The sequence below is a fragment of the Nipponia nippon genome, unplaced genomic scaffold (assembly GCF_047370975.1).
Source record: "Nipponia nippon isolate SJK-2023a ecotype South Korea unplaced genomic scaffold, ASM4737097v1 scaffold_36, whole genome shotgun sequence".
Taxonomy (NCBI): domain Eukaryota; kingdom Metazoa; phylum Chordata; class Aves; order Pelecaniformes; family Threskiornithidae; genus Nipponia; species Nipponia nippon.
The window spans coordinates 251,144-273,608 of NW_028262354.1; the positions used below are offsets into that span (position 1 = coordinate 251,144).

General features: G+C 71.8%; 6 protein-coding genes across 14 annotated transcripts; 4 read left to right on the top strand and 2 right to left on the bottom strand.

Annotated features, from left to right (window-relative positions):
- The first annotated feature begins 591 nt into the window (after positions 1-591).
- On the top strand, positions 592-2,249 carry APOA2 (apolipoprotein A2). Its single transcript, XM_087772272.1, has 3 exons — positions 592-1,441; positions 1,760-1,980; positions 2,076-2,249. The coding sequence occupies exons 2-3, from the start codon at positions 1,778-1,780 to the stop codon at positions 2,191-2,193; spliced, it is 321 nt and encodes a 106-aa protein (XP_087628398.1). The 5' UTR covers positions 592-1,441; positions 1,760-1,777; the 3' UTR covers positions 2,194-2,249.
- A 245-nt stretch (positions 2,250-2,494) lies between these two features.
- Positions 2,495-3,633, top strand: UFC1 (ubiquitin-fold modifier conjugating enzyme 1). Its single transcript, XM_087772579.1, has 6 exons — positions 2,495-2,646; positions 2,815-2,882; positions 2,999-3,062; positions 3,138-3,214; positions 3,291-3,381; positions 3,463-3,633. Exons 1-6 carry the CDS (start codon positions 2,524-2,526, stop codon positions 3,532-3,534), a joined length of 495 nt encoding a protein of 164 aa, XP_087628705.1. The 5' UTR covers positions 2,495-2,523; the 3' UTR covers positions 3,535-3,633.
- A 134-nt stretch (positions 3,634-3,767) lies between these two features.
- Positions 3,768-9,091, top strand: USP21 (ubiquitin specific peptidase 21). Of its 6 annotated transcripts, none has more exons than XM_087772567.1 (14): positions 3,768-3,982; positions 4,866-4,948; positions 5,022-5,826; positions 6,744-6,803; positions 7,070-7,193; positions 7,284-7,395; positions 7,497-7,634; positions 7,709-7,773; positions 7,860-7,963; positions 8,039-8,125; positions 8,203-8,284; positions 8,439-8,546; positions 8,630-8,740; positions 8,826-9,091. In XM_087772567.1, the coding sequence occupies exons 3-14, from the start codon at positions 5,047-5,049 to the stop codon at positions 9,047-9,049; spliced, it is 1,995 nt and encodes a 664-aa protein (XP_087628693.1). In that variant the 5' UTR covers positions 3,768-3,982; positions 4,866-4,948; positions 5,022-5,046; the 3' UTR covers positions 9,050-9,091. The 6 variants fall into 6 exon arrangements, with proteins under 6 accessions (XP_087628693.1, XP_087628692.1, XP_087628694.1 ...); XM_087772566.1 differs by having other exon boundaries at positions 4,866-4,936; XM_087772568.1 differs by having other exon boundaries at positions 4,866-5,826; positions 8,206-8,284.
- A 270-nt stretch (positions 9,092-9,361) lies between these two features.
- Positions 9,362-12,355, top strand: PPOX (protoporphyrinogen oxidase). 3 transcript variants are annotated; one of them, XM_087772574.1, is made up of 12 exons: positions 9,362-9,657; positions 9,755-9,889; positions 10,374-10,489; positions 10,579-10,694; positions 10,788-10,932; positions 11,023-11,213; positions 11,297-11,357; positions 11,443-11,561; positions 11,637-11,750; positions 11,821-11,970; positions 12,050-12,092; positions 12,166-12,355. In XM_087772574.1, the coding sequence occupies exons 1-12, from the start codon at positions 9,545-9,547 to the stop codon at positions 12,300-12,302; spliced, it is 1,440 nt and encodes a 479-aa protein (XP_087628700.1). In that variant the 5' UTR covers positions 9,362-9,544; the 3' UTR covers positions 12,303-12,355. The 3 variants fall into 3 exon arrangements, with proteins under 3 accessions (XP_087628700.1, XP_087628702.1, XP_087628701.1); XM_087772575.1 differs by having other exon boundaries at positions 9,367-9,657; positions 10,562-10,694; XM_087772576.1 differs by lacking the exon at positions 9,755-9,889 and having other exon boundaries at positions 9,364-9,657; positions 10,562-10,694.
- On the bottom strand, positions 12,352-15,062 carry B4GALT3 (beta-1,4-galactosyltransferase 3). Of its 2 annotated transcripts, none has more exons than XM_087772577.1 (7): positions 14,989-15,062; positions 14,572-14,912; positions 14,100-14,335; positions 13,808-13,998; positions 13,603-13,725; positions 13,298-13,402; positions 12,352-13,220 (listed from the first exon to the last, which is right to left on the bottom strand). In XM_087772577.1, exons 2-7 carry the CDS (start codon positions 14,825-14,827, stop codon positions 12,725-12,727), a joined length of 1,407 nt encoding a protein of 468 aa, XP_087628703.1. In that variant the 5' UTR covers positions 14,828-14,912; positions 14,989-15,062; the 3' UTR covers positions 12,352-12,724. The 2 variants fall into 2 exon arrangements, with proteins under 2 accessions (XP_087628703.1, XP_087628704.1); XM_087772578.1 differs by having other exon boundaries at positions 14,993-15,052.
- Positions 15,063-17,887: 2,825 nt separating this feature from the next.
- Positions 17,888-21,619, bottom strand: ADAMTS4 (ADAM metallopeptidase with thrombospondin type 1 motif 4). The gene is made up of 9 exons (XM_087772565.1): positions 21,425-21,619; positions 20,549-20,872; positions 20,187-20,319; positions 19,927-20,097; positions 19,555-19,841; positions 19,277-19,463; positions 18,988-19,163; positions 18,741-18,916; positions 17,888-18,653 (listed from the first exon to the last, which is right to left on the bottom strand). The coding sequence occupies exons 1-9, from the start codon at positions 21,560-21,562 to the stop codon at positions 18,245-18,247; spliced, it is 2,001 nt and encodes a 666-aa protein (XP_087628691.1). The 5' UTR covers positions 21,563-21,619; the 3' UTR covers positions 17,888-18,244.
- Positions 21,620-22,465: the final 846 nt, after the last annotated feature.

The window sequence follows — 22,465 nt, forward strand, 5'->3', positions numbered from 1 at the left end:
CCGGCGCCGCGCGGCGCTGTTCCGGGGCTGCCGCGTTCCGCCCCCGCCGCGCTCAGCCGGGGCGGCCCCGCGCTCCCACGCGTCCCCACGCGTGTCCCCTGTGCCCCTCCCCGTGTCCCCCGTGTCCCCACGCGTGTGCCCGTGCTCCTCCCACGAGTGTCCCTTGTGCCCCTCATCTCCTCCCTGTCCCCGCCCTCCGCATCCTGTGTCCCCCCTCGTGTCCCGTTCCCCCGGTGTCCCCTCTGTCGCCCTCCCTGCGTCCCTGGACCCCCCCGGCTCTGCCCCAATTCCCCCCGTGCCCCCCGCCACGTCCCCTCCCTGTGTTCCCCCCATTCCGTCTCCCCCCGCGTCCCCTGCCCCACGTCCCCTCCCCATGCCCCCTCCTTGCCCCCTGCCCCTCGTCCCTGGACCTTCCCCATGTCTCCCCCGCGTCCCCTGCCCCTGCTGCCATCAGCAGCAGCTTTCCTGGAAAGGGCTCGGAGGGGAAGGGGCCCCAGTGGCCCCACTGGCAACCCAGGGGACAGAGAGGTTTTGTCCCCGGTGCCGCCCAGGTGCCCTTTGGCCGCGTGTCCCCAAACAGTGCCAGGGCTGGCCCCTGGCCCCGCGGCGGGGTGTCCCCAGGGTTCCCCCCCACGGGTGCCCCCTCCGGGACCCTGCGGGGACGGCCCCTGCCTGCCCCGCGCTGAGTCACGCCGTCATGTTGGCGGCCGAGGGTCAGCGATAAGGCGGGCGATGACCTTTGCCCTGTGGGTGCCGGTGGCGGCCAGGGCAGGCCGGGGTGGGCAGCCCCCCAGGGTGCCCCCGCCAAGCTGGGACCGGGGGTGGGGCAGCCACCGGGACCCGCAGGGCTGGGGCAGAGGGGCTGGTGGGTGCTGGAGTGAGGGTACGGGGGGCCCTGGGGTGTAGGGGTCTCTGGGGGTCTCGCTATGCTGTGGGGTAACAGCGTGCCACGCAGCTGCAACACGCCATGGGGCCACCCTTGTCGCAGGGCCACCACTTGCCATGGGGCTCGAACATGCCACAGGGTAACCGTGTGTCCTGGGGTACCAACGTGCCACAGGGCCACCGCATGCCACAGAGCCACCGCATGCCACAGAGCCACCACATGCCACAGAGCCACCAGCCAAGCCCCCACTGTGGCAGCCCCAGCCCCCAGAGCTCCCCACAGCCCCAGTCCTGGGCCATTGTCACCCACCGTCCATGTCCTGCCCAGGGCCACGGGGCGTTGGGGACACAGGGACAGGACCTGGGGTGTGGGGCCACCCGTGGCGAGGACGAGGAGGGGCCATCCCCCGCAGTGACCCTTACCCCCGCCGTGTTTACCCAGGCTGTGGCAGGGGCCGGCACGGCCCCCCTGGCCCAGGGGCGGGAGCTGGCCTGGGGGATATAAGCAGCCCCCGAGGCGGCACCCACAGACCCGTGCCCCCAGAATCCTGCCCAGGTGAGCAGCAGCCGGCACCCAGCGCCCGGGCAGGAGGGGGCTGTGGGGCAGGGATGGGGATGGAGGTGCTGTGGGGTGGGATGGGACAGGAGTGGGGCAGGACGGTGCCAGTGGAGCCTGGGGGTGGGAGCAGGATGGCAGGGCTGTGGGGCAGGGATGGGGCAGGAGGGGGGCCGAGGTTCCACGGGGTGGGATGGGAACGCTGGGGCAGCGATGGGACAGGGATGGGGGGGTGGGAAGGTGCTGTGGGGCCGGAGAGGACAGGAGGGGACAGCAGAGCCATGGGGTGGGCCGGCCACCGCTGACCTGGCCCCACAGGCCCCCAGCCCTGCCAAGATGAAGGTGTTGGCGGCCGCCCTGCTGCTGCTCTGCGTCTGCCGCCTCCAGGCCGCCCTGGTGAGGCGCGAGACCCCGGCTGAGGAGGCCGCCCCGCCGGCCACCGACGACTTCTTCACCCGCCATTTCCAGTCCCTCTCCAACTTCATGACCAAGGACCTGCCCGAGAAGCTGCAGACGGAGGAGCTGCGCAGCCAGGCCGAGTACGGCAGGGGGACGGCGGGGGGACGGCAGGGGGATGGCAGGCGCCCCTTGGCTGCCCCTCGGCCGCCCCCCTCACCGGCTGCCTCTCCCCCAGGGCCTACCTGGACCGGGCCAACAAGCAGCTGGCACCGCTGGCCCAGGAGCTGCGGAGCAACTTCCTCGGCTTCTTATCCTCCCTGATGGACCTGGGCAAGGGCGAGGCGCAGCCCTGAGCCCCCCCCACGGCGGCCCCCGCGCCCCCCCTGTGACAATAAAGCCCTGGAGCCGCTGCCGCGTCCCCGGTGCTGTGGGGTGTGGGAGGGTGGGGGGCCGGGGAGGGAGCGCGGCTGAGACCCGACAAACTCAGCTCTGCCAGCGCTAAAGATGGAGGCGCCGGGGCGGTATCGCGCTCTGCCCGTGCCCCTAGTAAAGATGGCGGCGCCGGCCGGCCACTCCCCCCCGTCGCGTCACGCCCCTAAGCAAGATGGCGGCGCGGGGCGCAGAGCCTCCGTGAGCGTCACTTCCGCCCCGAGCCAAGATGGGGCGCTTCCGGCGGCGGGGAGATGGCGGAGGAGGCGGCGCGGCGGGCGGTAGCGGAGCTGCCGCTGCTGCGGACGGCGGCGGGGCCGCGGGACCGGGAGGGCTGGGCGGCGCGGCTGAAGGAGGAGTACCGCGCCCTCATCCAGGTGCGCCGCCACCGGCCCCGCCGCCTCGGGCCTCTCGGTTCCCCCCCGGTTCCCCGCCGGTTCCCTCCCCGTTCCCCCCCGGTTCCCCGCCGGTTCCCTCCCCGTTCCCCCCCGGTTCTCCCCCGGTTCCCCGGGCGGCCCCGCTCACCCCCGCTCCCCCCCCCCCAGTACGTGGAGAACAACAAACGCGCCGACAACGACTGGTTCCGCCTGGAGTCCAACGCCGAGGGCACCCGGTGGGTGAGCGGGGCCGGGGGGGCCGGGCCTCCCCCCGCCCCGGGGCCGCTCCGGTGGCCGGGGGGGCCCCGGGATTGAGGCGGGCGGGGCCGGCCGCCCCCGCCGTGTGTTGCAGGTGGTTCGGGAGGTGCTGGTACGTCCACGAGCTGCTCAAGTACGAGTTCGCCATCGAGTTTGATGTGAGCGGGGCGGGCGGGGGGGGCGCGGGGGCCGGGGGGGCCGCGGGGCCGCTGACCCCCGTGTGCCCCCACCAGATCCCGGTGACCTACCCCGCCACCGCCCCCGAGATCGCCATCCCCGAGCTGGACGGGAAGACGGCCAAGATGTACAGGTGGGGGGGGGTGGCAGGGCCGGGGGTGCCCCCGCGCCGGGGGAGGGCGGGGGTGACGGCTCCCTCCTCCCCGCAGGGGGGGCAAGATCTGCCTCAGCGACCACTTCAAGCCCCTCTGGGCCAGGAACGTCCCCAAGTTCGGCTTGGCCCATCTGATGGCGCTGGGGGTGAGTCGGGGGGTGTCACCCGGGGGGGGAGTGTCACCCGGGGGGTGTCCCCGCGGGGCCGCTCACCCTTTGTCCCCGCAGCTGGGCCCCTGGCTGGCCGTGGAGATCCCCGACCTCGTTGCCAAAGGCATCATCCAGCACAAGGAGAAGTGAGCGCGGTGGCGGGATGGGGGTGGGGTGGGGTGGGGTGCACCCCCCCCCCAGCTGCCTCTGCCGCCCTTCGCCGCTGCGCTGCTGCTCCCCAATAAACTCTTTAGCCCCGGCCTTGCCCCCGCCTGCTGCTCTGGGGGGTTCCGGGGGGGGGGGGGCCTGGCCCCGCCGCAGGCCTCGGGGGTCCGGCTGCCCTGCACGACGCCGCAGTAAGGCTTTACCGAGGGATGCTGTCGCTTTAAGGAGTCCGGGCGCGACGGCCCCTTTAAGAGGGGGGGAAGACGCCGCTCGGTCGCCATAGCGACGCGGAGGCGTCACGCGGGGGGGCGTGGCGCGGCGGCGGCGCAGGCGCAGTGGGGCGCCCGACGCCGCCGGGGGCGGGACGGCGGGCGGGAGGAACAAAGATGGCGGCGGGCGGTGCGGGAGTTGTTGCCATGGCGGCCCGCGGGAGGTGCGGCAGCGGCGGGCGGGGGCGGGGGGCGCCGGGGGGCTCTGCGGGGCCGAGGGGAGGGGCGGGCAGCGAGGCCGGGGAGGGGGGCATCGACCTTCCCCCCTCCCGCCCGGTGTCTCCCGGTACCGGGCAGGGGATGGGATGCGGGTGGGGGACGGTGCCCGCGGGGCGGGGGGTGACCGGAGCAGGGGACGGTGGCCGGGTGGGCTGGGGGACGGGGACAGGGCCGGGCGGGCCGGGGGTCCCCGCGCACGGGGTGGCCGGGCGGGGGGCTGGAGGCCTTTGCCACCGGCACGGCCGGGGCCCGTCGCTCCCGCCAGCGGCCGAGGCCTCGGAGCTCTCCCCGCGCCACGGCCCCCCGCGGCCGCACCGCGGCCATCGCCCTCCGCCGCACCCGCAGCGGGAAGGCCGTTCCCTGCCGGAGCCCAGCCGGCCGGCGCCCGGGACAGAGCCCCCACCGAGCCGCCCCAGCCGCTCTCCGGGGACAGGCATGGCCGCTGAGCCCCCCCGGGGCACCGAGCACCGGCAGCCTCCGCACGGGGCCTGCACCACTCAGCGCCAGGTGCCCCCGCGGAGCAGGAGCCGGGAGACGGCTGCCTCGGCACCCGGCCGCACCGAGCAGTGTTTCGGCAGAGCCCGGCTGCACCGAGCAGTGTTTCGGCAGAGCCCGGCCGCACCAAGCGGTGTTTTGGCAGAGTCCAGAGCGGGCAGGCGGGAGGAACCCGCTGCCGGTGGTGCCAAGCACCTCTGTGACTCGCCCACCGGCTTGGGAAGCGCAGCACAGCGCTCGCCTCCCCCTTGGTGCTGCGGCATCCGGGCGAAGGTGGCCGTGGGGTCCCCCGGTCCCGTCCGGTGACCTGGAGCGTCTCTTCTTGTGCCGTAGGGCCCCTGCTGACGGGACTCTCCAGCTGGCCGCTTGCCGCTGGGGGCTGTGAGCAGTGCTGGCAGACAGAGGTGCGGCGAGAGGTGGGTGCGTGGCTCAGTGTCCCCGGGTGCTGGCCTGGCACTGCCGGCATCAGCCTGGTCCCTCTCCCCGCAGGGCTCCCCTCTCGGCCGTCCCCACGATGCCCCAAGCCTCGGAGCACCGTGTCGGCCGGGCCAGAGACCACACTGTTGTCACCTCCCAGCCCAAGGCTGCTGCCAAGCTGCCCAGCGGGCACCGGGCCCTGAGCCAGGAGCGCCATGCTGCCACCCTGGCCTCCACCGCCGCCGCCAACGGGCTCTCCCCGGCCCCCAAGCTTCGCCTTCTGCCGCCCCGGCCCAGCCCACTGGATGACCGTGGCAAGAAGCTGGAGCTGGACCGGGGTCGGGCCTCGAAACGGGGGGAGGCTCTCCGTGGCTCGGCGTGCCGGCGGGGGCCCGTGAAGGCGGACCATGCGGTGCGGGTGCCCGGCTCTCCGCAGGCGGGTGCTGTGCTGGGCAGCGCCTCCTTCTCCCTGCCCGCTGGGGCCTCGCTGGCGGGGCGCGAGGCGGAGCGCCGACGGAGCAACCTGGCCCGCTCCAAATCCATCAGCATCGGGGACCTGAGCCAGGGTGGCGGCAGTGGCCGCGCCGAGGACGTGGCGGCGGTGCTGAGCCGGTTGGTGCTGAGGGACTGCGGCCACCAGCTGAGCGCTGGCTCGCTGGCGCTCAGGAGGAGCTCCTCTCTCCGGAGGGTCAACGTCTCCCCAGGGCTGGATGGGAAGCCCACTGCCCCGCTGCTCTCCGTCCGGCCCGAGGGCTGCCCGAGGACTCGTACTGCCCCCGACTCCCCGTACACCCACAGCCCCAGCGTTCTGGCGCCTGGCAGCCCCGCCGTGGGCCGAGCCCCGGCACCCGGCAGGACCGAGGAGAAGGCAGCAGCCGTAAGAGCCTCAGGATTTGTCCCACTGGTGGGACTTGCCCTTGCTCCCATGTTGCCCCCGGTCATGGAGCAGCAGCTTCGCTCCCATCGGGGTTGGTGACGCCGCTGGGGTGGGACAGTGGTGCTGGTCTCACCTCTCCCCGCTCTGTTCCTCCTGGGGGACCCCTGCTGCGAAAGGGTCGAGTCCCCTCGGCTCCGGTGGTGCTGGGGGCTACCCGGTACCATGCCTGTTTCCGCATCCGCCTTCTCCCACGGAGCAGCTGTCCCTTGTCCTCCACTCGCCCTGGGCCACATGTAGGGATTAGGTGCCCTGGAATCCCGGGGCCGGGCACGGGGACGCAGCTTGGGTCCTTGCAGCGCATCCCCCACTGGTGGCACGGGGGCTGCCCCCGGCCCTGCTCTCCCGCACCTTGACGGTGCAGCATGGGGCAGGCGGGCGTGTTTGCCTCTGCTCCCCATTCCCCAGGCACTCACTGTCCCCAAGGTGGCTCTCCCGCTAATTAATCCCCCCGAGATGAGCCTCCAGCAAGGCCCAGAATAGCCAGGGGAAATCGGATCAGCTAATGAGCTGTGGCTTAGAGAGGCGGAGAGGGCCCAGCGACGCCGGTGCCGCAGTCCCGTCCTGGTGCCCGGGTGGTGCCGGAGCCATGCCGGGGTTGCAGGGAGCCACGCTGGTGGAGCTGCCACGCAAGCTGCACCGCACCCTGCTCACCAAGCGGGAGCTGCAGGGCCGCGGCGCTGACATCTCCGAGTCGGTGGTACACACAGCCGTCATGGGGCTGCTGCTCGTCAGCGGCGAGGTGAAGCCTCCAGGGCTGGAGGGCTGTCTGTCTGCCTGTCCGTAGGAAGCCGAGGGGTGGCCGGAGGGCTTTGCTGCGTAGGGACAGGTCTCACTGCTGTTCCTTTCTGTCCCCGCAGACCCATCACACCTTGCTGCTGGGCTCAGGCCACGTCGGCCTCAGGAACCTGGGCAACACGGTAAGCGCCCGCGTCCCCCGAGCCCACCCACCCCTCTGTCCTGGGGCATCCAAGGGACCCGGGGTCCCCCTGGGCTTGCATTGGCCGTAACCAAGTGGTTCCCTCCTGCGGGGGCCGGCGCATCCCCAGGGATCCCCCAGCGCCTTGGGGGTCCCCACAGCACAGCAGGGTGCGGCCAGGGGGGCAAGGAGACAGTGGGGGACATGCCAAGGCCCAGTGACCCCCCTTGCCAGGGCATCACCACGTCCCCACCGCTCTCTCCACAGTGCTTCATGAACGCTGTGCTGCAGTGCTTGAGCAGTACCAAGCCGCTGCGGGACTACTGCCTGCGCCGGGACTTCCAGCAGGAGCAGCCCCCCGGCCCCCGCGCCCCCCAGGAGCTCACCGAAGGTGGGACGGGAGCCCCCCGCAGCTAATCCCCCTCAGGTCTTACATAAGCCCTGCTGGTGCTGACACCCAGCATGTCCTGCGTCCCTGCAGCCTTCGCCGATGTCATCGCCGCCCTCTGGCACCCCGACTCCTCTGAGGCCGTCAACCCTGGGCGCTTCAAGGCTGTCTTTCAGAAATACGTTCCCTCCTTCACCGGATACAGGTGAGGCTTCGCCCCTCCCGGCCCCAGGGGACCCTCGCAGCTCCCTTGCCTCTGGGGGGGCCAGGGGCAGCGGTGGGCGCCACGGCTCCATCCCACCGCAGCCAGCAGGACGCGCAGGAGTTCCTCAAGTTCTTCATGGACCGGCTGCATGTGGAGATCAACCGCAAGGGCCGCAGGACCCCCAGCATCCTCTCGGATGCTCGGCGGACCCCCGCACTGGAGGACCCTGAGACACTGAGGTGAGGGGGAGAGGGGTCCCGAGGGGGGGTTCTGGCCGTGGGGATGCAGCCCGACCCGCCGCTTTTCCCCACAGCGACGATGAACGCGCCAACCAGATGTGGAAGCGATACCTGGAGAGGGAGGACAGCAAGATCGTGGGTGAGCGCTGAGGGGTGGGGGTGACCCCCCCAGGCCCCTCGGGGTGCCCCTCTCTGCCTGGCCTCACACCCCGCCCTCGCCCCCAGATCTCTTCGTGGGGCAGCTGAAGAGCTGCCTGAAGTGCCAGGCGTGCGGCTACCGCTCCACCACCTTTGAGGTCTTCTGCGATCTCTCCCTGCCCATCCCAAAGGTAAGGATGGGGCAGAACCCCCCCGGCCACCCCCTGGCCACCCCCAGCCCCCTGCCTGACCCTCTCCCCCCGCAGAAGAGCTTTGCTGGTGGGAAGGTCTCGCTCCACGACTGCTTCAGCCTCTTCACCAAGGAGGAGGAGCTGGACTCGGAGAACGCCCCGGTAAGAGGCTGGGGCTGGTGGCTTGGCACCCTGCGTTTGGCACCCCCGGCCCCCTCTCACTGGCGCCATGCCGCCAGCAGGTCTGCGACAAGTGCCGGCAGCGGACGCGGAGCACGAAGAAGCTGACAATCCAGCGCTTCCCCCGCATTCTGGTGCTCCGTATCCTTTGGGGACCAGAGGGTGGGGGGCCAGGGGAGAGGCCTGGGACCCCCGGCGCTGCCAGTGCTCATGGTGAGGGGTGCGGGGGTGTCCCAGAGAGCGGGGTGCCGCCCCTCCAGCCTCTCGGGGCCGTGTTTCCCTTGACGCTGCCCAGACCTGAACCGGTTCTCCACCACCCGCTACTCCATCAAGAAGTGCTCCGTCTTCGTGGACTTTCCCCTGCAGCAGCTCAACCTGCGGGAGTTCGCCAGCGAGAAGGCGGGTGAGGCGCGGCGGGGGGACGCGGCGGGGGGGACGCGCCAAGCCCCGGGGGCAGCGCTGAGCCCGGCCTCCTGCCGCAGGCAGCCATATCTACAGCCTCTACGCCCTCTGCAACCACTCGGGCAGCGTCCACTACGGCCACTACACCGCCTTCTGCCGGGACCCGGCCGGCTGGCGTGTCTACAACGACTCCCGGTAGGTGCCCCCCCCCGACCACCCCCCACCTCTCCCAGGCCCCGCGCCCGGCCGATGCAGGCGTGGGCTGAGGGTGCCGCCGCAGCGTCTCGCCCATCAGTGAGAACCAGGTGCCGTCCAGCGAGGGCTACGTCCTCTTCTACGAGCTGGAGGAGCCCCCCGGCAGGAGGCCCTGAGCCGCCCCGGCCCCTCTCAGCGGGGGGCTGCCCCCTCCCCGGCCCCGGGCCGCAGCCCCCAGCCCCCCCCGGCGGGGCGTGGACAGAAGGCGGGCGGCCGCAGCCCACGCTGCCCCAGGCGGGACTTTTGTGAATAAATTTACTAAAAAAACCCCAAAAAGCCGGAGTTTGGAGGTGTGAGGGGCTGGCCCTTGGCTGGAGGTGTGGGGGGCGGGGTGCGAGGGGCGGGACTGGAGGCGAAGGGGCGGGGTTATAGGTAAAGGGGCGGGGCAATGTCAGAGGGGCGGGGCTTGGGGGTTAGAACCGACGGGTGGGTGTACTTTGGGGGCGGGGCTTATCCATAAGGAGGCGTGGTTAGTGGCAGAAGGGGCGGGGCCTGCTGCAGGAGGAACGGGGCTCATGGCTGGGGGCGGGGCTTGTCGGGCGGGGCGGGGCGCGCTGCCGCCTGGCCCTGCCCGGCCGCCGTCGCGTGCCGGCGGGCGGTCCCCGCGCCTGTCCATCAGGGGACAGCGTCGTGCCATTCGCGCGCCGCGCAGCGAGCCCCGCCCTCTCCCCTTGTCAGTCGTTCAGAAGGGGCGGGGCCTGTGGAGCCCGGGCTCCGGGAGCGGCCGGGCCGGGGCGTCCCCCGATGCCCGGCGCTCGGCCAGGCCCCTCATGCCGCCGACCGTGGCCGTCGTGGGGGGCGGCATCAGCGGCCTGGCCGCCTGCTACCACCTGGCCCGCGGCCCCCGCCCGCCCAAGGTGAGCGCCGGCCCGTGGCCGCGGGGGCCGGGCTGTCCCTGGTGGCTTTGTCCCCTCCCCGGGCTCCCCGGCCCCGGGGTGACCGTGGTGTCCCCAGGTGCTGCTGCTGGAGGCCAGCGCCCGCCTCGGGGGGTGGCTGCAGAGCACCCGCACCGCCGACGGGGCCGTGTTCGAGCACGGGCCCAGGGGCGTCCGCCCCGGCGGGGTGGTGGGCACCGACACCCTGCACATGGTAGGGGGGCCAGGGGGGCGGGATGGGGCGTCCCGGGGGCTTGGTTCAGGGTGCCAGAGGGGTCCCAGGGTGCTGGGGTCCTCTCTTGGGCAGGGTGCTGGCGGTCTGGGGGGCCTGGTCCAGGGTGATGGAGTCCAGGGGGTCCCTGGGTGGGTGCTTGGGTCGGGGGGGGGGGGTCCCTGGATGGACCTCGGGGCTCCGGGGTCTGGAGGGCACAGGGGTCCCAGAGTGCAGTGGTCGGGGGGCCCTGGGTCCGGCTGCAGGGTGCTGGAGGGTCTCTGGGTGCAGGGGTCCCTGGGTGGGTGCAAGGGGCTGGGGGCCCCTGGGTGGGTGCCAGGGTAAGGGGAGGTCCCTGGGTGGGTGCAGAACACCAAGGTCCGCTGGCTCCTTGGGTGGGTGCCAGGGTCTGGCCGAGGCTGCCCCCGGGCAGGTCCTGTGCCTTCCACTGTGCCCGTGTCCCCCCGTCCTGCCCGTGTCCCCACAGGTCTCCGAGCTCGGCCTGGAGGGTGACGTCCTGCCCGTCCCCGGGGACCACCCGGCCTCCAGGAACCGCTTCCTCTACACCGGCGGGGCCCTACACAAGATGCCCTCGGGCCTGGGGTAGGTGCCCGCCCCGGTGACACCCCGGTGCCACCCGTGGGCCGCCCTCCCCTGAGCCCTCGGTGTACCCAGAGGCCTGCTGCGGCCAGTGCCCCCCTTCTCGCGGGCGCTGCTCTGGAGCGGGGTGCGGGACCTGCTGGCGCCAGCTGGGACGGAGTCCGACGAGAGCGTGCACGCCTTCGTTCATCGCCGCTTCGGCCGGGAGGTGGGCGCCTGCACTGGGCGATAGTGCCGGGGTCTTATCAGGGCCCAGCAGGGGCCGGGTGGGGACCGGCCTCACCCCACCATGTCCCCGCAGGTGGCCGACATCGCCGTGGACAGCCTGTGCCGGGGGGTGTTCGCCGGGGACTGCCGGGCACTGAGCATCCGCTCCTGCTTCCCCACGCTCTTTGAGGCCGAGCGGCGCCGGCGATCCGTCCTGCTGGGGCTGGCGCTGGGCTCCGGTGAGCGCCGGGCCGGGGGGAACACGTGGTGGGGGAACACCCCGGTGCCACCACTGTGGCACACAGGGACACTGGCATTGTCACCCGCAGGGAAGGAGTGCGGGGCCGAGTCAGGGCTGAGCCAGCGGGCACGGGCTGAGCGCTGGAGCCAGTGGTCGCTGCGGGGTGGGATGGAGAGCCTGCCCGAGGCGCTGGCGGCCTTCCTGCGCCTGCGCGGCGTCGAGCTGCGCTGTCACACGCCCCTGCGCCGCCTGAGCCGCCGCCCCGACGGCCGCTGGCAGGTAGGGCCCTGGGGTGGGGGGTTCCAGGATGCCTGGGTCCCCTTCCCAGTGCCCCCCACCGCCACCGCTCTCCTTCCCCCCAGCTCACCCTGGCAGACGGCACCGTGACGGCCGACCACGTGGTCAGCGCCCTCCCGGCCGCAGGTAGGGGTGGGGGTGCCCTGACACCTGGGTTCCCCCTGGGTGGGGAGGAGGGGGGAACCCCCCCTGATGTTCCCTCTCCTCCCAGCCCTGGCTGAGGTCCTGCCAGCCGAGGCCGAGCCGCTGGCACAGGAGCTACGGCACATCCCGACTGTGTCAGTGGCCGTGGTGAACCTGCAGTACGAGGGTGTCGCATTGCCTGTCACGGTAAGAGCGGTGCCCACGCGTGATGCCAGCACCCACGGGTGTCCCCATCCTGCTCATGCTGCTACTCTTGCCCAGGGCTTTGGGCACTTGGTGCCCTCCTCCGAGGATGCCTCCCTCCTGGGCATTGTCTACGACTCAGTGGCCTTTCCCCAGCACGACGCCACGGGGGCCGCCTCGGTGCGGCTGACGGTGAGCCACCGGGAATTAGGGGGACAGGGATGATCCGTGGGGGGCTCACGGTGCCACTGGTGCCATATAGGTGATGCTGGGAGGCGCCTGGTTCGGGCAGAGCTTTGGGGACCCGGCGACAGTGGCGCCGGCACTGCTGCTGCGGCGGGCACAGGCGGCCGTGCGGGAGCAGCTGGGCCTGGAGCCGGCCCCGACCCGCTCCATCGTCAGGGTGCACCAGGTGGGTGACGGCACTGCGGGGCGGGGGACTTGGGGGGGTCCCGGGGGGTCTCACAGGCTCACCGGCTGTTCCCCCCCAGGCCTGCATCCCCCAGTACACACTGGGCCACTGGCAGCGCACAGGTAAGGTGCGAGTGGGGCGTGGGGGTCCCCTGGCCCCCGCAGAGGCGCCCACCACCTGTCCCCGTCCCCACAGAGCGCATCGGCAGCTTCCTGGCGGAGCAGCGGCTACCCCTCAGCCTCATCGGGGCCTCCTATGCCGGTGTCTCCGTCAACGACTGCATCGCCAGCGCCAAAGCAGCCGTCGGGCGGCTGCTGGGTCAGCTGCACTGAGTCCCAGCATCCCCCCGTCCCCTCCCGGCATCAGGCAGCCCCACGGCAGTAGGACAAAGTGTTTTTTTAATTGAAAAACCCTTATAAAGGTCCAGGGAGCAGCTCATAAATAGAATAAATAACCATGCGCTGGCAGTGCAGCCTGTGACCGTCTTCAGGCACCCATAGCCCTCGGGGAGATGGGGCTGAGCAAGTCCCCGCACCCCTCCCCAGGGGGTGCCCCCCAGTACCAGGCACTGGCCCCACGGCCAGCAGTTCCCTGGGTGGTTGCCCGCAGGGCTCGCTGCTCCCCTCAGTCTCTCCAGAGAGGCCATGGTGTGACCAGCCTGGCCACAGCTCCCCTACCCCACACACAACAGGGGTCCCTTCCTGGCGCCAGGTCATGGCAAGCAGAGTCCATGTGGGGCCGCGGTGGCCAGTGGCTAGCGGGTGCCCTGCGGCAGGCTCTGGTTGTCCGCATGGGTGGGCAGGGCCCCCTCCTCCTGTGCCACAGCCGCACCAGCACTGCTCTCCAGGTGGACATTGCCCTCCCCGGCAGCCTCAGCGCTGTGCTGGGTGATCCCCGGTGCTGGCGGGGAGCTGGCACCACCCTGGGTGCCGTTACCCGCCAGCGGCTGCTGTGCAGTGGCCGTGGGCAGCCGGGGGGACAGGGACAGCCCCTGGTCCCCCCACCCCACGGTGTCCCGGGGCAGCTTGCGCAGCATCTCCTCCCGGAAGAGGCTGGTGCTGCTGCGGTACCTCTGGCCCTCGTGGCCCGGCACCGGCCCCCTGCGGCCTCGGCCGGCACGGGGGTCCGTCCCGATGTCCACCGTGAGGTTGGTGTACAGCGGGTGGAGGTGCTTGGCCAGCAGTGTGTAGGTGAGGGAGTTCATCCCATCCTGCGTCCACATCCGCTGCGTGCGGATCAGCAGGTCGAACCTGGAAGAGACAAGGGAGGGGGAGCATCACCGCCGAGCTCCCCACCAGCCCCGCCGCGCCCCCGCCAGCCCCCCAACCTGTGGGGGTTCTCCTCGTTGCCTTTGTCGCTCTTGTGCTTCACCATCTTGTAGTGGCCGATGGAGATGGGTGGGCGGGCGATCTTCATGCCAGCCAGGCGCACCCTGCGGATGAGCCTTCCCATCACCCGAGGGTGCCAGGGCGCGGGGACGCCGTCTGCGTCCCCCCTGGTGTGGCAGCAACAGCCCCCACAGGCTCAGCCCGCGTGGTGATGCCATCCCAGGGCCCGCTAAGCGGCCGGTGCCTCCCAGTGGGATGTGAACGTGGGTGACAATGAGACCAGCAGGTCCCCGCAACATCCTACCTGGTGGCGATGTCATCGTCCTCGCCGCCCCAGCCCCAGTACTCGTTGGGGAAACCGTTGATCTTCATGTACTGGTCGGGGGTCAGAGCCGAGACCCCCCCGAAGTACTGGGGGTACGGCAGGCTGCGAGAGGGGGGGCAGACGCTGAGTCCAGGCCAGGGCCGGTCCCCTCGCTCCCGGCTCACCCCCAACCACAGTCACTCACCTGTATCCGAATTTATTCATGGCGATGGAGACATGTTTGGGGTTCCAGGGGTCGCAGGTGTAGAGGTTGTGGTCGTTCTCGGGGATGAGATCGACATCGTGGAGGAAGAGACAGTCCCACTCCTCATCCTTCAGTGCCTCCTTCACCCCCACGTTCAGCAGCTTGGCCCGGTTGAAGGTGGAGTTGCCTGCCTGCAGAGAAAAACAGTTGGCAGCAGCAGCCCTCGGCACAAGCCCAGGGCCTGGCAAAGCCCCCAGTGCCGGGCGAAGCTCCTGGCGCCCGCCAGTCTCACCTGATGCACGACATAGATGCCGTACTGGAGCTGCTGGCGCTGCAGGAAGGGGTGCAGGTAGTAGAGGAGGTGGCCCAGGTGGGTCTCGCGGTTGCGGTGGGGGATGATGACGGCAGTGCGGGACCGGGGCTCGCAGGTGGAGGGTTGGTACCGGCCGCCCTCCCGCACCGCCGGGTTCTTCGCCTGGATCTGCTCCAGCGTGGGCACCCGGCTGAAGCTCACCGTCAGCGGGCCGACTGCGCGGGGGGGAGGCAGGGGGCTGGCGCGGGGCGGCGGGACGCGGATCCCCGGGGCCGCTCCCTCCTGCCCTGAACCGCGGGGAGCCTCCCCGGCCCGGCCCGGCCTGGCCCGGCCCTGCCTGCCCATCCGGTCAGTCCGGGCTGGCAACTGCGGGGCCGGTTCTTCCCCCGGGGCGGGGGCGGCGCCCGACCGCGGCCGCTTGCCCTGCTCGGGGCGGCGGCCCCGCACTCACCGAGGAAGGGCGACCGCTCGGGGCAGAAGGGCAGGGGCTGCGCCGGGTCGGGGCGGGCGGGCTGGCGGGGCAGGAGGCGGCTGAGGTTGGCGTAGACGTCGTGGGTGCGGGAGTAGTCGAAGACGGGCCCGGCGGCGCGGCCGAAGAGGGAGGTGAGGTTGCGGAACCCGCCCAGGGAGAAGTAGGCGACGAAGGCGAACTGGCAGCCGACCAGCAGGGCCAGCGTGCAGGGCCGCTCCAGCAGCCGCCGCAGCATGGCGGGGCCCGGCCCGGACCGCCGGGGGTCCGGATCACCGGGGGCGGCTGGGGGCGTCGAGGGGGCCGGGCCGCATCGCGGGGCGCTGCGGGGAAGAGGAAGGGTCAGGCCGGCGGGGGGAGCCCGGTCCCCCCGTCCGGAGCCCTCCGGGCCCCCGGTACCTGCGGGCGGCGGGAACGCCTCAGCCCCGCCCGGCCGCCGCCGCCATCTTGGAACGGATTGAGAGCTAGCACGGGGCGGGGTGCGGTGACGTAAGGGGGCGGGGCCTCCCTGACGTGACAGGTGTTAAAGGGGCCGCTTCAGGTTCCTGCGGGCGGGGCCAGGGGGCGGGGGCGGGGTGGGGACAGGGCCCCGCTAGGGCAGGAGGGCCCGGGGCGGTGCCGCCCAGGCTCCTCGGGTAGGCTGGGCCCCGGGGGTCCCGGCTGGCGGGGAGGCGAGGCGAGGCGAGGCGAGGCGAGGCGAGGCGAGGCGAGGCGGGCTCCGGGCGGGCGGCGGGACCCGGGACCCGGGGGAGCCCGAGCTGGCGGCGAGGGGCGGAGCTCCGCAGGTACCGCCCATAGGGGGCGTGTCCAGCGCAAGCCCCGCCCCGCCCCGTCGCCGCGACAACCGCGCACGCCACCGCTCCCCGCTTCCGCCCCTTGGTCCCGCCCTTTCTGTGACGTCGTGGCGGGAGTGCGCTCCGATTGGGCGCGGCGCAGAGCCGGAAGTGGTGCGGCGGGGGCGCCATGGCGATAGTGGCGGCTGTGCGGTGCGGGGTCCCCCGCGGCGCTCGCCGCTCGCTGGTCTCGGCCTGGGCTGCGCCGGCCGCGCCGCGCTGGCCCGCGTCCTGCCGCAGCCCGCCCGGGTGCCCCCAGGGCGCGGGGGTGTCCGTCCGTCCGTTCCCGCCGCGCGCCCCCGCTCCCCGCAGCCCCTGGCGCCCCTTCCGCGCCGCCGCCTTCGGCCTCACCGCGCGGCTGCTGCGGGCCTGCCGCCCCCCGTGAGCGCCCATCCCCGCGGAGCCGGGCAGCGGGGCCGGGTGTCCCCCACCGCGTCCCCCCCGGCCGTGGTTCCCCTCCCCGACACCGCCGCCGGCTTCTCCGAGCTGCGCCGCGGGGCCCCGCGGGAGCCCGGGTGGGTGCGGCCGGGGAGACGAGGAGGGGTCGGGTGGGGGAGGCCGGGGTGAGGGACCTCGGCGGTCGGTTCCCGCCGAGCACCGTCCCGGCAGAGCCGCCGGTCCGGCCTACCGCCCACCCCGCGCCCACCGTTGCCACGTCTGCCACCGCTGCGTACGCCGCAGGGACCACCACTGCCCGGCGGCACCTCTGGCACGGCCCCTCGCCGGGGCACAGGGGGCTCCGCCGCGGCTCGTTCCGGTCCCCGGGCACCGGAGAGTGCTCTGAGAGAGGGCCTGGGATGGCAAGACCCCCGCCACCTGTCTGTCTGTCCGTCCGTAAGATCAACAGCTGCGCCGGGGAGTTAAACCAGAAATACTTCATCCAGTTCCTCTTCCACACTGGTGAGTGGTCGCTTGGGGGTCCCCGTTCCCCGTGGGGCAGCCCCACTCCTGGATGCCCTGGCTGGGCTCCGTGGGCAGCGGCTGGGCGATGGGGTAGGCACAGGGCTAGGGGCTCCTGGGGGGGACATCGGGGTGCCCAGCCCCACAGCAGCAGGCAGGGCTGAAGGACATGGTGTGGATCAGGGGGGTGCTTGCTGCCTGCACGCTCGCCACTCGCTCTGTGCCAGGGCTGGCCGGTCTCTACGCCGTGGGCTGGTGCTGGCTGCCTGGCTGGGACTGGCAGGTAGGAGCCCAGCAGGGATGGCGGCAGGAGGGGACATCGCCAACAACCCCATCCAGACGTGACAGCACAGGGGTCCCGTCTCCCTCCTCTGCGGAGGAGCTCGCATTGGAGGGGAGGACCAGAGTGGCGGTGCTGTGGCGGGACCCTGGGCGCAGCGGGGACAGGCTCTGGGCTGCCCCACGTTGGCTCCAGCCCCACTCTGACCTGTGGCTGCTCTCCCAGGGCTCACTGCATCATCCTGCTGCTGGAGTCCCTTCTCTTCGGGGCCTTCATCGCCATCGTGTTTTAGTACCAGGTTAGCGGGGCGGAGGTGGTTGGGGGGGCACCAGGGCAAGCGGGGGTGGCTGCGCGCTGGCAGTGACATCCCCATCGCCCCCAGGTCATCTCGGTCATCACGGATGAGACGCCCCTGGAGCAGCTCTGCAAGCGGGGGCTGAAGGAGACAAACCGCGAGGGGCCGCACCCTCTGAAACCCAAACTGGCGCTGCTGTGGAGGTGTTCGGGTGAGGTGCGTGGGGCTGGGGAGGTCTGCAGGGCCAGGGCCCCCAGCGTGGCTCAAGCCTCTCTCCTTCCCTGTGGCCAGGCTTCGTGCTCTGCTGGCTCTTCCCCTGGAGCTGCAGCCCTGCCGGGCACGGGCCCTGTGTACAGCCCCCTTCCCAGCCGCTACGTCTGAGCTCCCCACGGCCAGAACACAGGAGGATGCTGGAAATGCGCCGACAGCAGCTTTGCGCTGGGCCATGGAGCCGCAATGGAGCTTCACCACCTCTGTGCCCAGCAGTGTGAACCATTTGCTCCTCCCAGGGGTGAATCTGCCACCCCCAAAGCCTGGGCACCTGCCTGGCAACACCGAGCCAGCACAGCGGTGAGGTCCCAGGGCTCCCCGGCACAGTGGGCACCCGGCCCCACCATCCCTGAGGTGCAGGGCTCTGCGAGGTCTCAGGGGCGGATTTTCCACCCCAGGACGTCTTTGGGGTGGGCTGTTATTGTGGCTGGGCCCCGTGTGCCCACAGCTCCGGCTGCGACCTCGGGAGACAGGTACAGACCTGCAGCCGTCCCGAGGGGCTGCGCATGGCCGGGAGGAGGCACCCAATAAAGTCCCGTTCTGGGCAAGCCTGGTGGCCCCCTGTTCTTGGGGGGCGAGGGGGTGCCGGTGGCACCCTGCAGGGGAAAGACGCTGGGGCCGTGCTGGGAGCAGTTAGGGAGGGTTAATGCAGCCGCAGCTGCGTCCGAGAGACATCGCTGTGCCTGGCACCGCCGCGCTGATCACCACACGCCACACCAGTCAGCTCCATAAATAGCTTTAAATAACAATGCTGCAATAAATTACAGCTGGGTGGCTGAGCCGGGGGGGGGGCCGCAGCCGGGGCAGGGGGCGGCGTGGGGAGGGGGGGCCCTGGGGCCTGCCCAGGGGGTCGCCCCACTCTGCCCACGGAGGGGCTGAGGTAGATGCGGTTACCTGCACTGGGGCTTGTCCCGTGCATGGCACGAGCCCGCCAGGGCTCTGCCGAGGGGCAGCCTGACACCATCCTGTGGACGGTGCCCCCGCTCCCGGCAGGCAATAAATAACCAAATAAATAGGCACTGTGGTGGTGCTGGGATCGCTCCCCGGCAGAGCCATGTCCTGGCCGGACTCGTGCTGCTACTTGTCACGCCAGCGGCTCCTGAGAATCTCCAGGATCTCAGCTTTCTGCTTCTCCCAGGCCACCGATGGGTGTCTCTGCGCCCGTGGCACAAAGAAGCTGTATTTCAAGCGTGGCGGGCGCTGCTCGTCCACCACCAGTGCCTGCAGCACCAGGGGCTCGCGCAGCGGCCCCCGGCCCGTCAGCGTCTCAGTGGCCGCCGTGGCCCCGCTGTAGCGCAGGGTCACGCCGCCCGCCAGCACCACGTCGGTTGGGGAGGGCACCAGGACATAGCCACCGTTGAGCAGGGAGCCGCCGGCCGGCCGCCGCAGTGCCAAGAAGACATCCTCGCCACCCACCGCCGAGATCTGACGGACCAGGAGGTGCGTGGCACCCGCCGGGATCGTCACCACGTCGTTGTAGCCGTAGCTGTGGAGCACAGCAGGGTTGGAGGAGGGATGATGGCAGCCTGCAGCTGGCACCCCCCCGCCCCAGCATCACCGTTGGGGTGCTTACCGGGGTTTGGTGAAGGAGCCGTAGACCTTGGTGCAGCTGGAGCCATTGCCACCACACATCATGCACTTGTCGAACTTCTTCTTGGAGCCAATGATGCGGTCGCAGCCGGCGGGGATGCAGCGGCCCTGCACGCACACCCCCGTGCTCTCGGGGGAGCAGGGCGTCCCATCGGCCACCTGCGGCACAGCGTGGCCTCAGCGCCCACCGGTGGCACCCCGGGGCGCGCGGCGGGTGGGGGGATACTCACCCTTGGCTGCAGCACGTGGTAGTAGCCCAGGGTATGGGACTGGCAGGTCAGCTTGCACTGGTCCCGCTCGGAGACGCCACTGTAGCGCGGCACCCAGTCCGTGGGGGCCGGGAGCCCCTTGATGAGGTCGGGGCGATGGTTGTAGGCGGCACATTGCTCCTCCCGGAAGGTGAGGGCTGCCAGCGGTGGTGAGGCACAGTCAGCACCGGCGGCAGCCCCCAGCTGCCCTGCAGCCTGCTCTGGGGACCGGTGCCATCCCCGCTCCCCGCCCCTGGCCGGCCTCACTCACGGGTGCTGCCAGGACACTCCTCCACGTTGCAGGACTGGAAGCGGGTGCGCTTGCCCTCGCAGTACCGGCCGCCGTGGCGAGGCGCCGGCGTAGTACAGTTGCGGTGGGAGAGCTGGATGCCGCCGCCACAGGTCCGCGAGCACCCACCCCATGGCCCCCATGGCCCCCAGCCGCCATCCACAGGCGTCTGCAGCCAGAAAACACAACAGGGGGTTAAACTGGTGCTGGTGGGTGAGTGCCCACCCCGCTGCCCCCCACACTGCCCCACCGGGACTCACGGTGAGCTCCTGCATGCGGCTGACGCTGACGCAGAGCCCGTCCATGCAGGCTCTGCCTGGCGCGCATGGCGTGCCGTCAGCCCAGGGGAAGTGCTTCGTCTGGCAGACAGAGCGGCCGCCGACGTGGCCGGTGCACCACAGCGAGGCACAGGGCGGCTGCAGGTCGCCGCAGTGCCGCGAGTCGGGCCCAAAGGCGAGCTGGCATTGCCGCAGCACCGGGTAGACGCTGCCCGGCAGCGCCGAGGGCAGCTGCAGCCACTCCAGAGGCTTGTTCAGGAGGCACTGACCTGCCGGGAGGTGACACCGCTGCACAGGGCGTTCCCCAGTGGCGCCAGGATCCCCCACTCCGGGCCCCCCTGTGCCAGGTCCTACCGTGGCCATTGTCCAAGAAATCGGTGATGAAGCAGGCGCTGCATGGGGACCACATCTCACCGGGCTCCAGCGAGGAGAGGACGGGAGCCATCACATGGCGGGTGGCTCCAGAGTGGCTGTTCAGCTCCCGGCAGTGCTGGGAGGTGTCATGCAGCATGTTGAAGACGTGACCTGCGCCGGGGGACAGCGGTGTCAGCCCCAGGGGGGCTCGTGGGCAGCAGCAGGTCACCCCCTCCTTCCTGCTGGCCCCCACCACTCACCCAGCTCGTGGGCGGCTGTGAATGCCGACTGCAGCCCGTCATCCTCCACGATGGCACAGCTCCGCTCGGGGTCACAGATGGTGCCCACGTCGGCCATGCCCAGTGTGTCGCAGGTGGCCGCCCCACACAGGTCCTGGGGGCAGGCAAGGTGTGGGGGGGGGCTCGGGGCACCCCCAAACCCACCCAGCACCCAAACGCCCTGGGACAGGCCCTGGGGACCCTGCCAGCCCCCGAAACCCATAGACACCCCAGGCCAGCACCCAACCACCTTGGGGGTCACCCAGTGACCCTGCTGGCCCCCAGCCACCCTGCAGGGACCCCGAAGAGCCCTGCAGCTCCCCCCAGACCTCCCAGAGCTTCACCTGCCGGGTGAAGAAGATGGCGGTGTCAAAGTGGAGGGAACTGTCCTCGTCGGGGACATTGAGCCCCTTCTGCCACTGGCAGAAGTTGCGGAGCATCTGGGCAGCATTGGAGGTGATGGGGGGCCCGGGGGTGCCCTGGCCCAGCACCACCAGCCGCGTCACCCGCAGCTCCACCAGGTTGCCCAGGCTGCCGTGCCGGAAGGACCGGGCAGCCGCCGCCAGCACCGTCAGCAGGTACCGCCGGAGCCCCGCGCCGTGGAACCGGGCCATTGACTCGTCCGCTACCACCAGCATCTCCACGTACCGTGGCACCGAGGCGAAACGCTGCCGGGAAGCGGGGCGCTGGGGCAAGGGACCGGCGCCAGCCAGTGCCCCCCAGTGCTGGTGACACTGTCCCAGTGCCCCCCAGCTCCCCCTGCCCCATGCCGGTGTCCCCCAGTACCGTGTCCAGTCCCGTCCCCATGCCAGCCCGGTGCCCCTCATCGCCCCTGGGCCCCGCACCAGCCCACACCAGTGGCCCCCCTCTCTCCCCGCAGGCTCCCGGCTGCCCGCGGCCCCGGTCGCCCCCTCGGGCGGGTCCCGGCCCTGCCCCCGGAGGCGGAGGGGAGGCCCCGCCCGCCCCTGGCCCAGCCCATGTCCGTCTGGTCCGTCCCGCTCCGTCCCGGTCCATCCCGGTCCGGTGTGTCCCGGTCCATCGTGGTTCACCACGGGCCGGTGTGTCCCGGTCCATGTCAGTTCATCCCACCCCATTCCGGTCCATCGCGGTCCGGTGTGTCCCGGCCCATCCCAGTCCATCCCGCCCCATCCCGGTCCGGTGTGTCCCGGTCCATCCAGATCCATCCCAGCCCATCCCGCTCCGCCGTGTCCCGGCCGTACCTTGGCTCTCCTCGGGGCCAGCCCCACGCGGGACCGTGTCTCGGCTCCCTCCGGTGCCGTTACGGGACACGAGGGACCGGGGGCGGCCCCGGCAGCGGCGACAGCGGCGACCAGGAGCGCCAGGAGCGCGCGGCGCATGGCCCGGGCACCGCGACAGCACCGCGACACCGCGACAGCGGGAGGCGACAGCGGGTCCCCGCCGCCGCCGCCTTTTAACGGGCGGGAGAGGCGGCCCCGGGCGGGCGGGGCGGAGCGGGGCAGCCCCGGCGGCGGGGGAGGCCCCGGCCCCCCCGGACCTTTCCGGGAAGGCACAGCCGGGTCCCCGGGGAGCGGGGCCGGGCCAGGGGATCCCCCTCGCTGGGGCCCCCGCACCGGGACCCCCATGCCGGGATCCCCCTCACCGGGATCCCCTCACCGGGACCCCCACGCCGGGATACCCTCACTGGGAACCCTGTGCTGGGACACCCCTCACTGGGACACCCCTCACTGGGATCCCCTCCCTGGGACCCCCCTCACCGAGGCCACGGCAGGGGCCAGGGTCTGAGGTGTCCGGGATGGGCATGGGGCTGGGGGCACCCCAGGGGGGCTCCCCCACCCTGCAGCACCCGCTGCCCCTTGATACCCCACTGCTCCATCCCCATCCCCTCCATCCCTCCTCATCCTCTTCATCCATCCCTGTCTCTTCCATCCCTCCCCATCCCCTCCATCCCTGTTCCTTCCATCCCTGCCTGTCCCTTCCAACCCTCCTCATCCTCTTCATCCCTGCCTGTCCACTCATCCTCCTCCATCTCAACCCATTCCAGTGTCAGCCCGTCTGTCCCCTCCCCATGTCCGCACTTCCCAGCAAGGCCACCCGCTGTGTCAGACCCCGAGTCACCTCCTGGCCCCCAGCCCGGCCCGCATCCTGCTTCCTCCCTTCTCAGAAGGACGGGGCTGGGCCCGGCTGCTTTTCCTGCCCTGGCACGCCAGCACCCCTGTCCAGGGCTGCCCTGCGTGGCCCTGGCCGCTGCCATGTGGGTGCCGGTGCTGGTGCCATCCCCG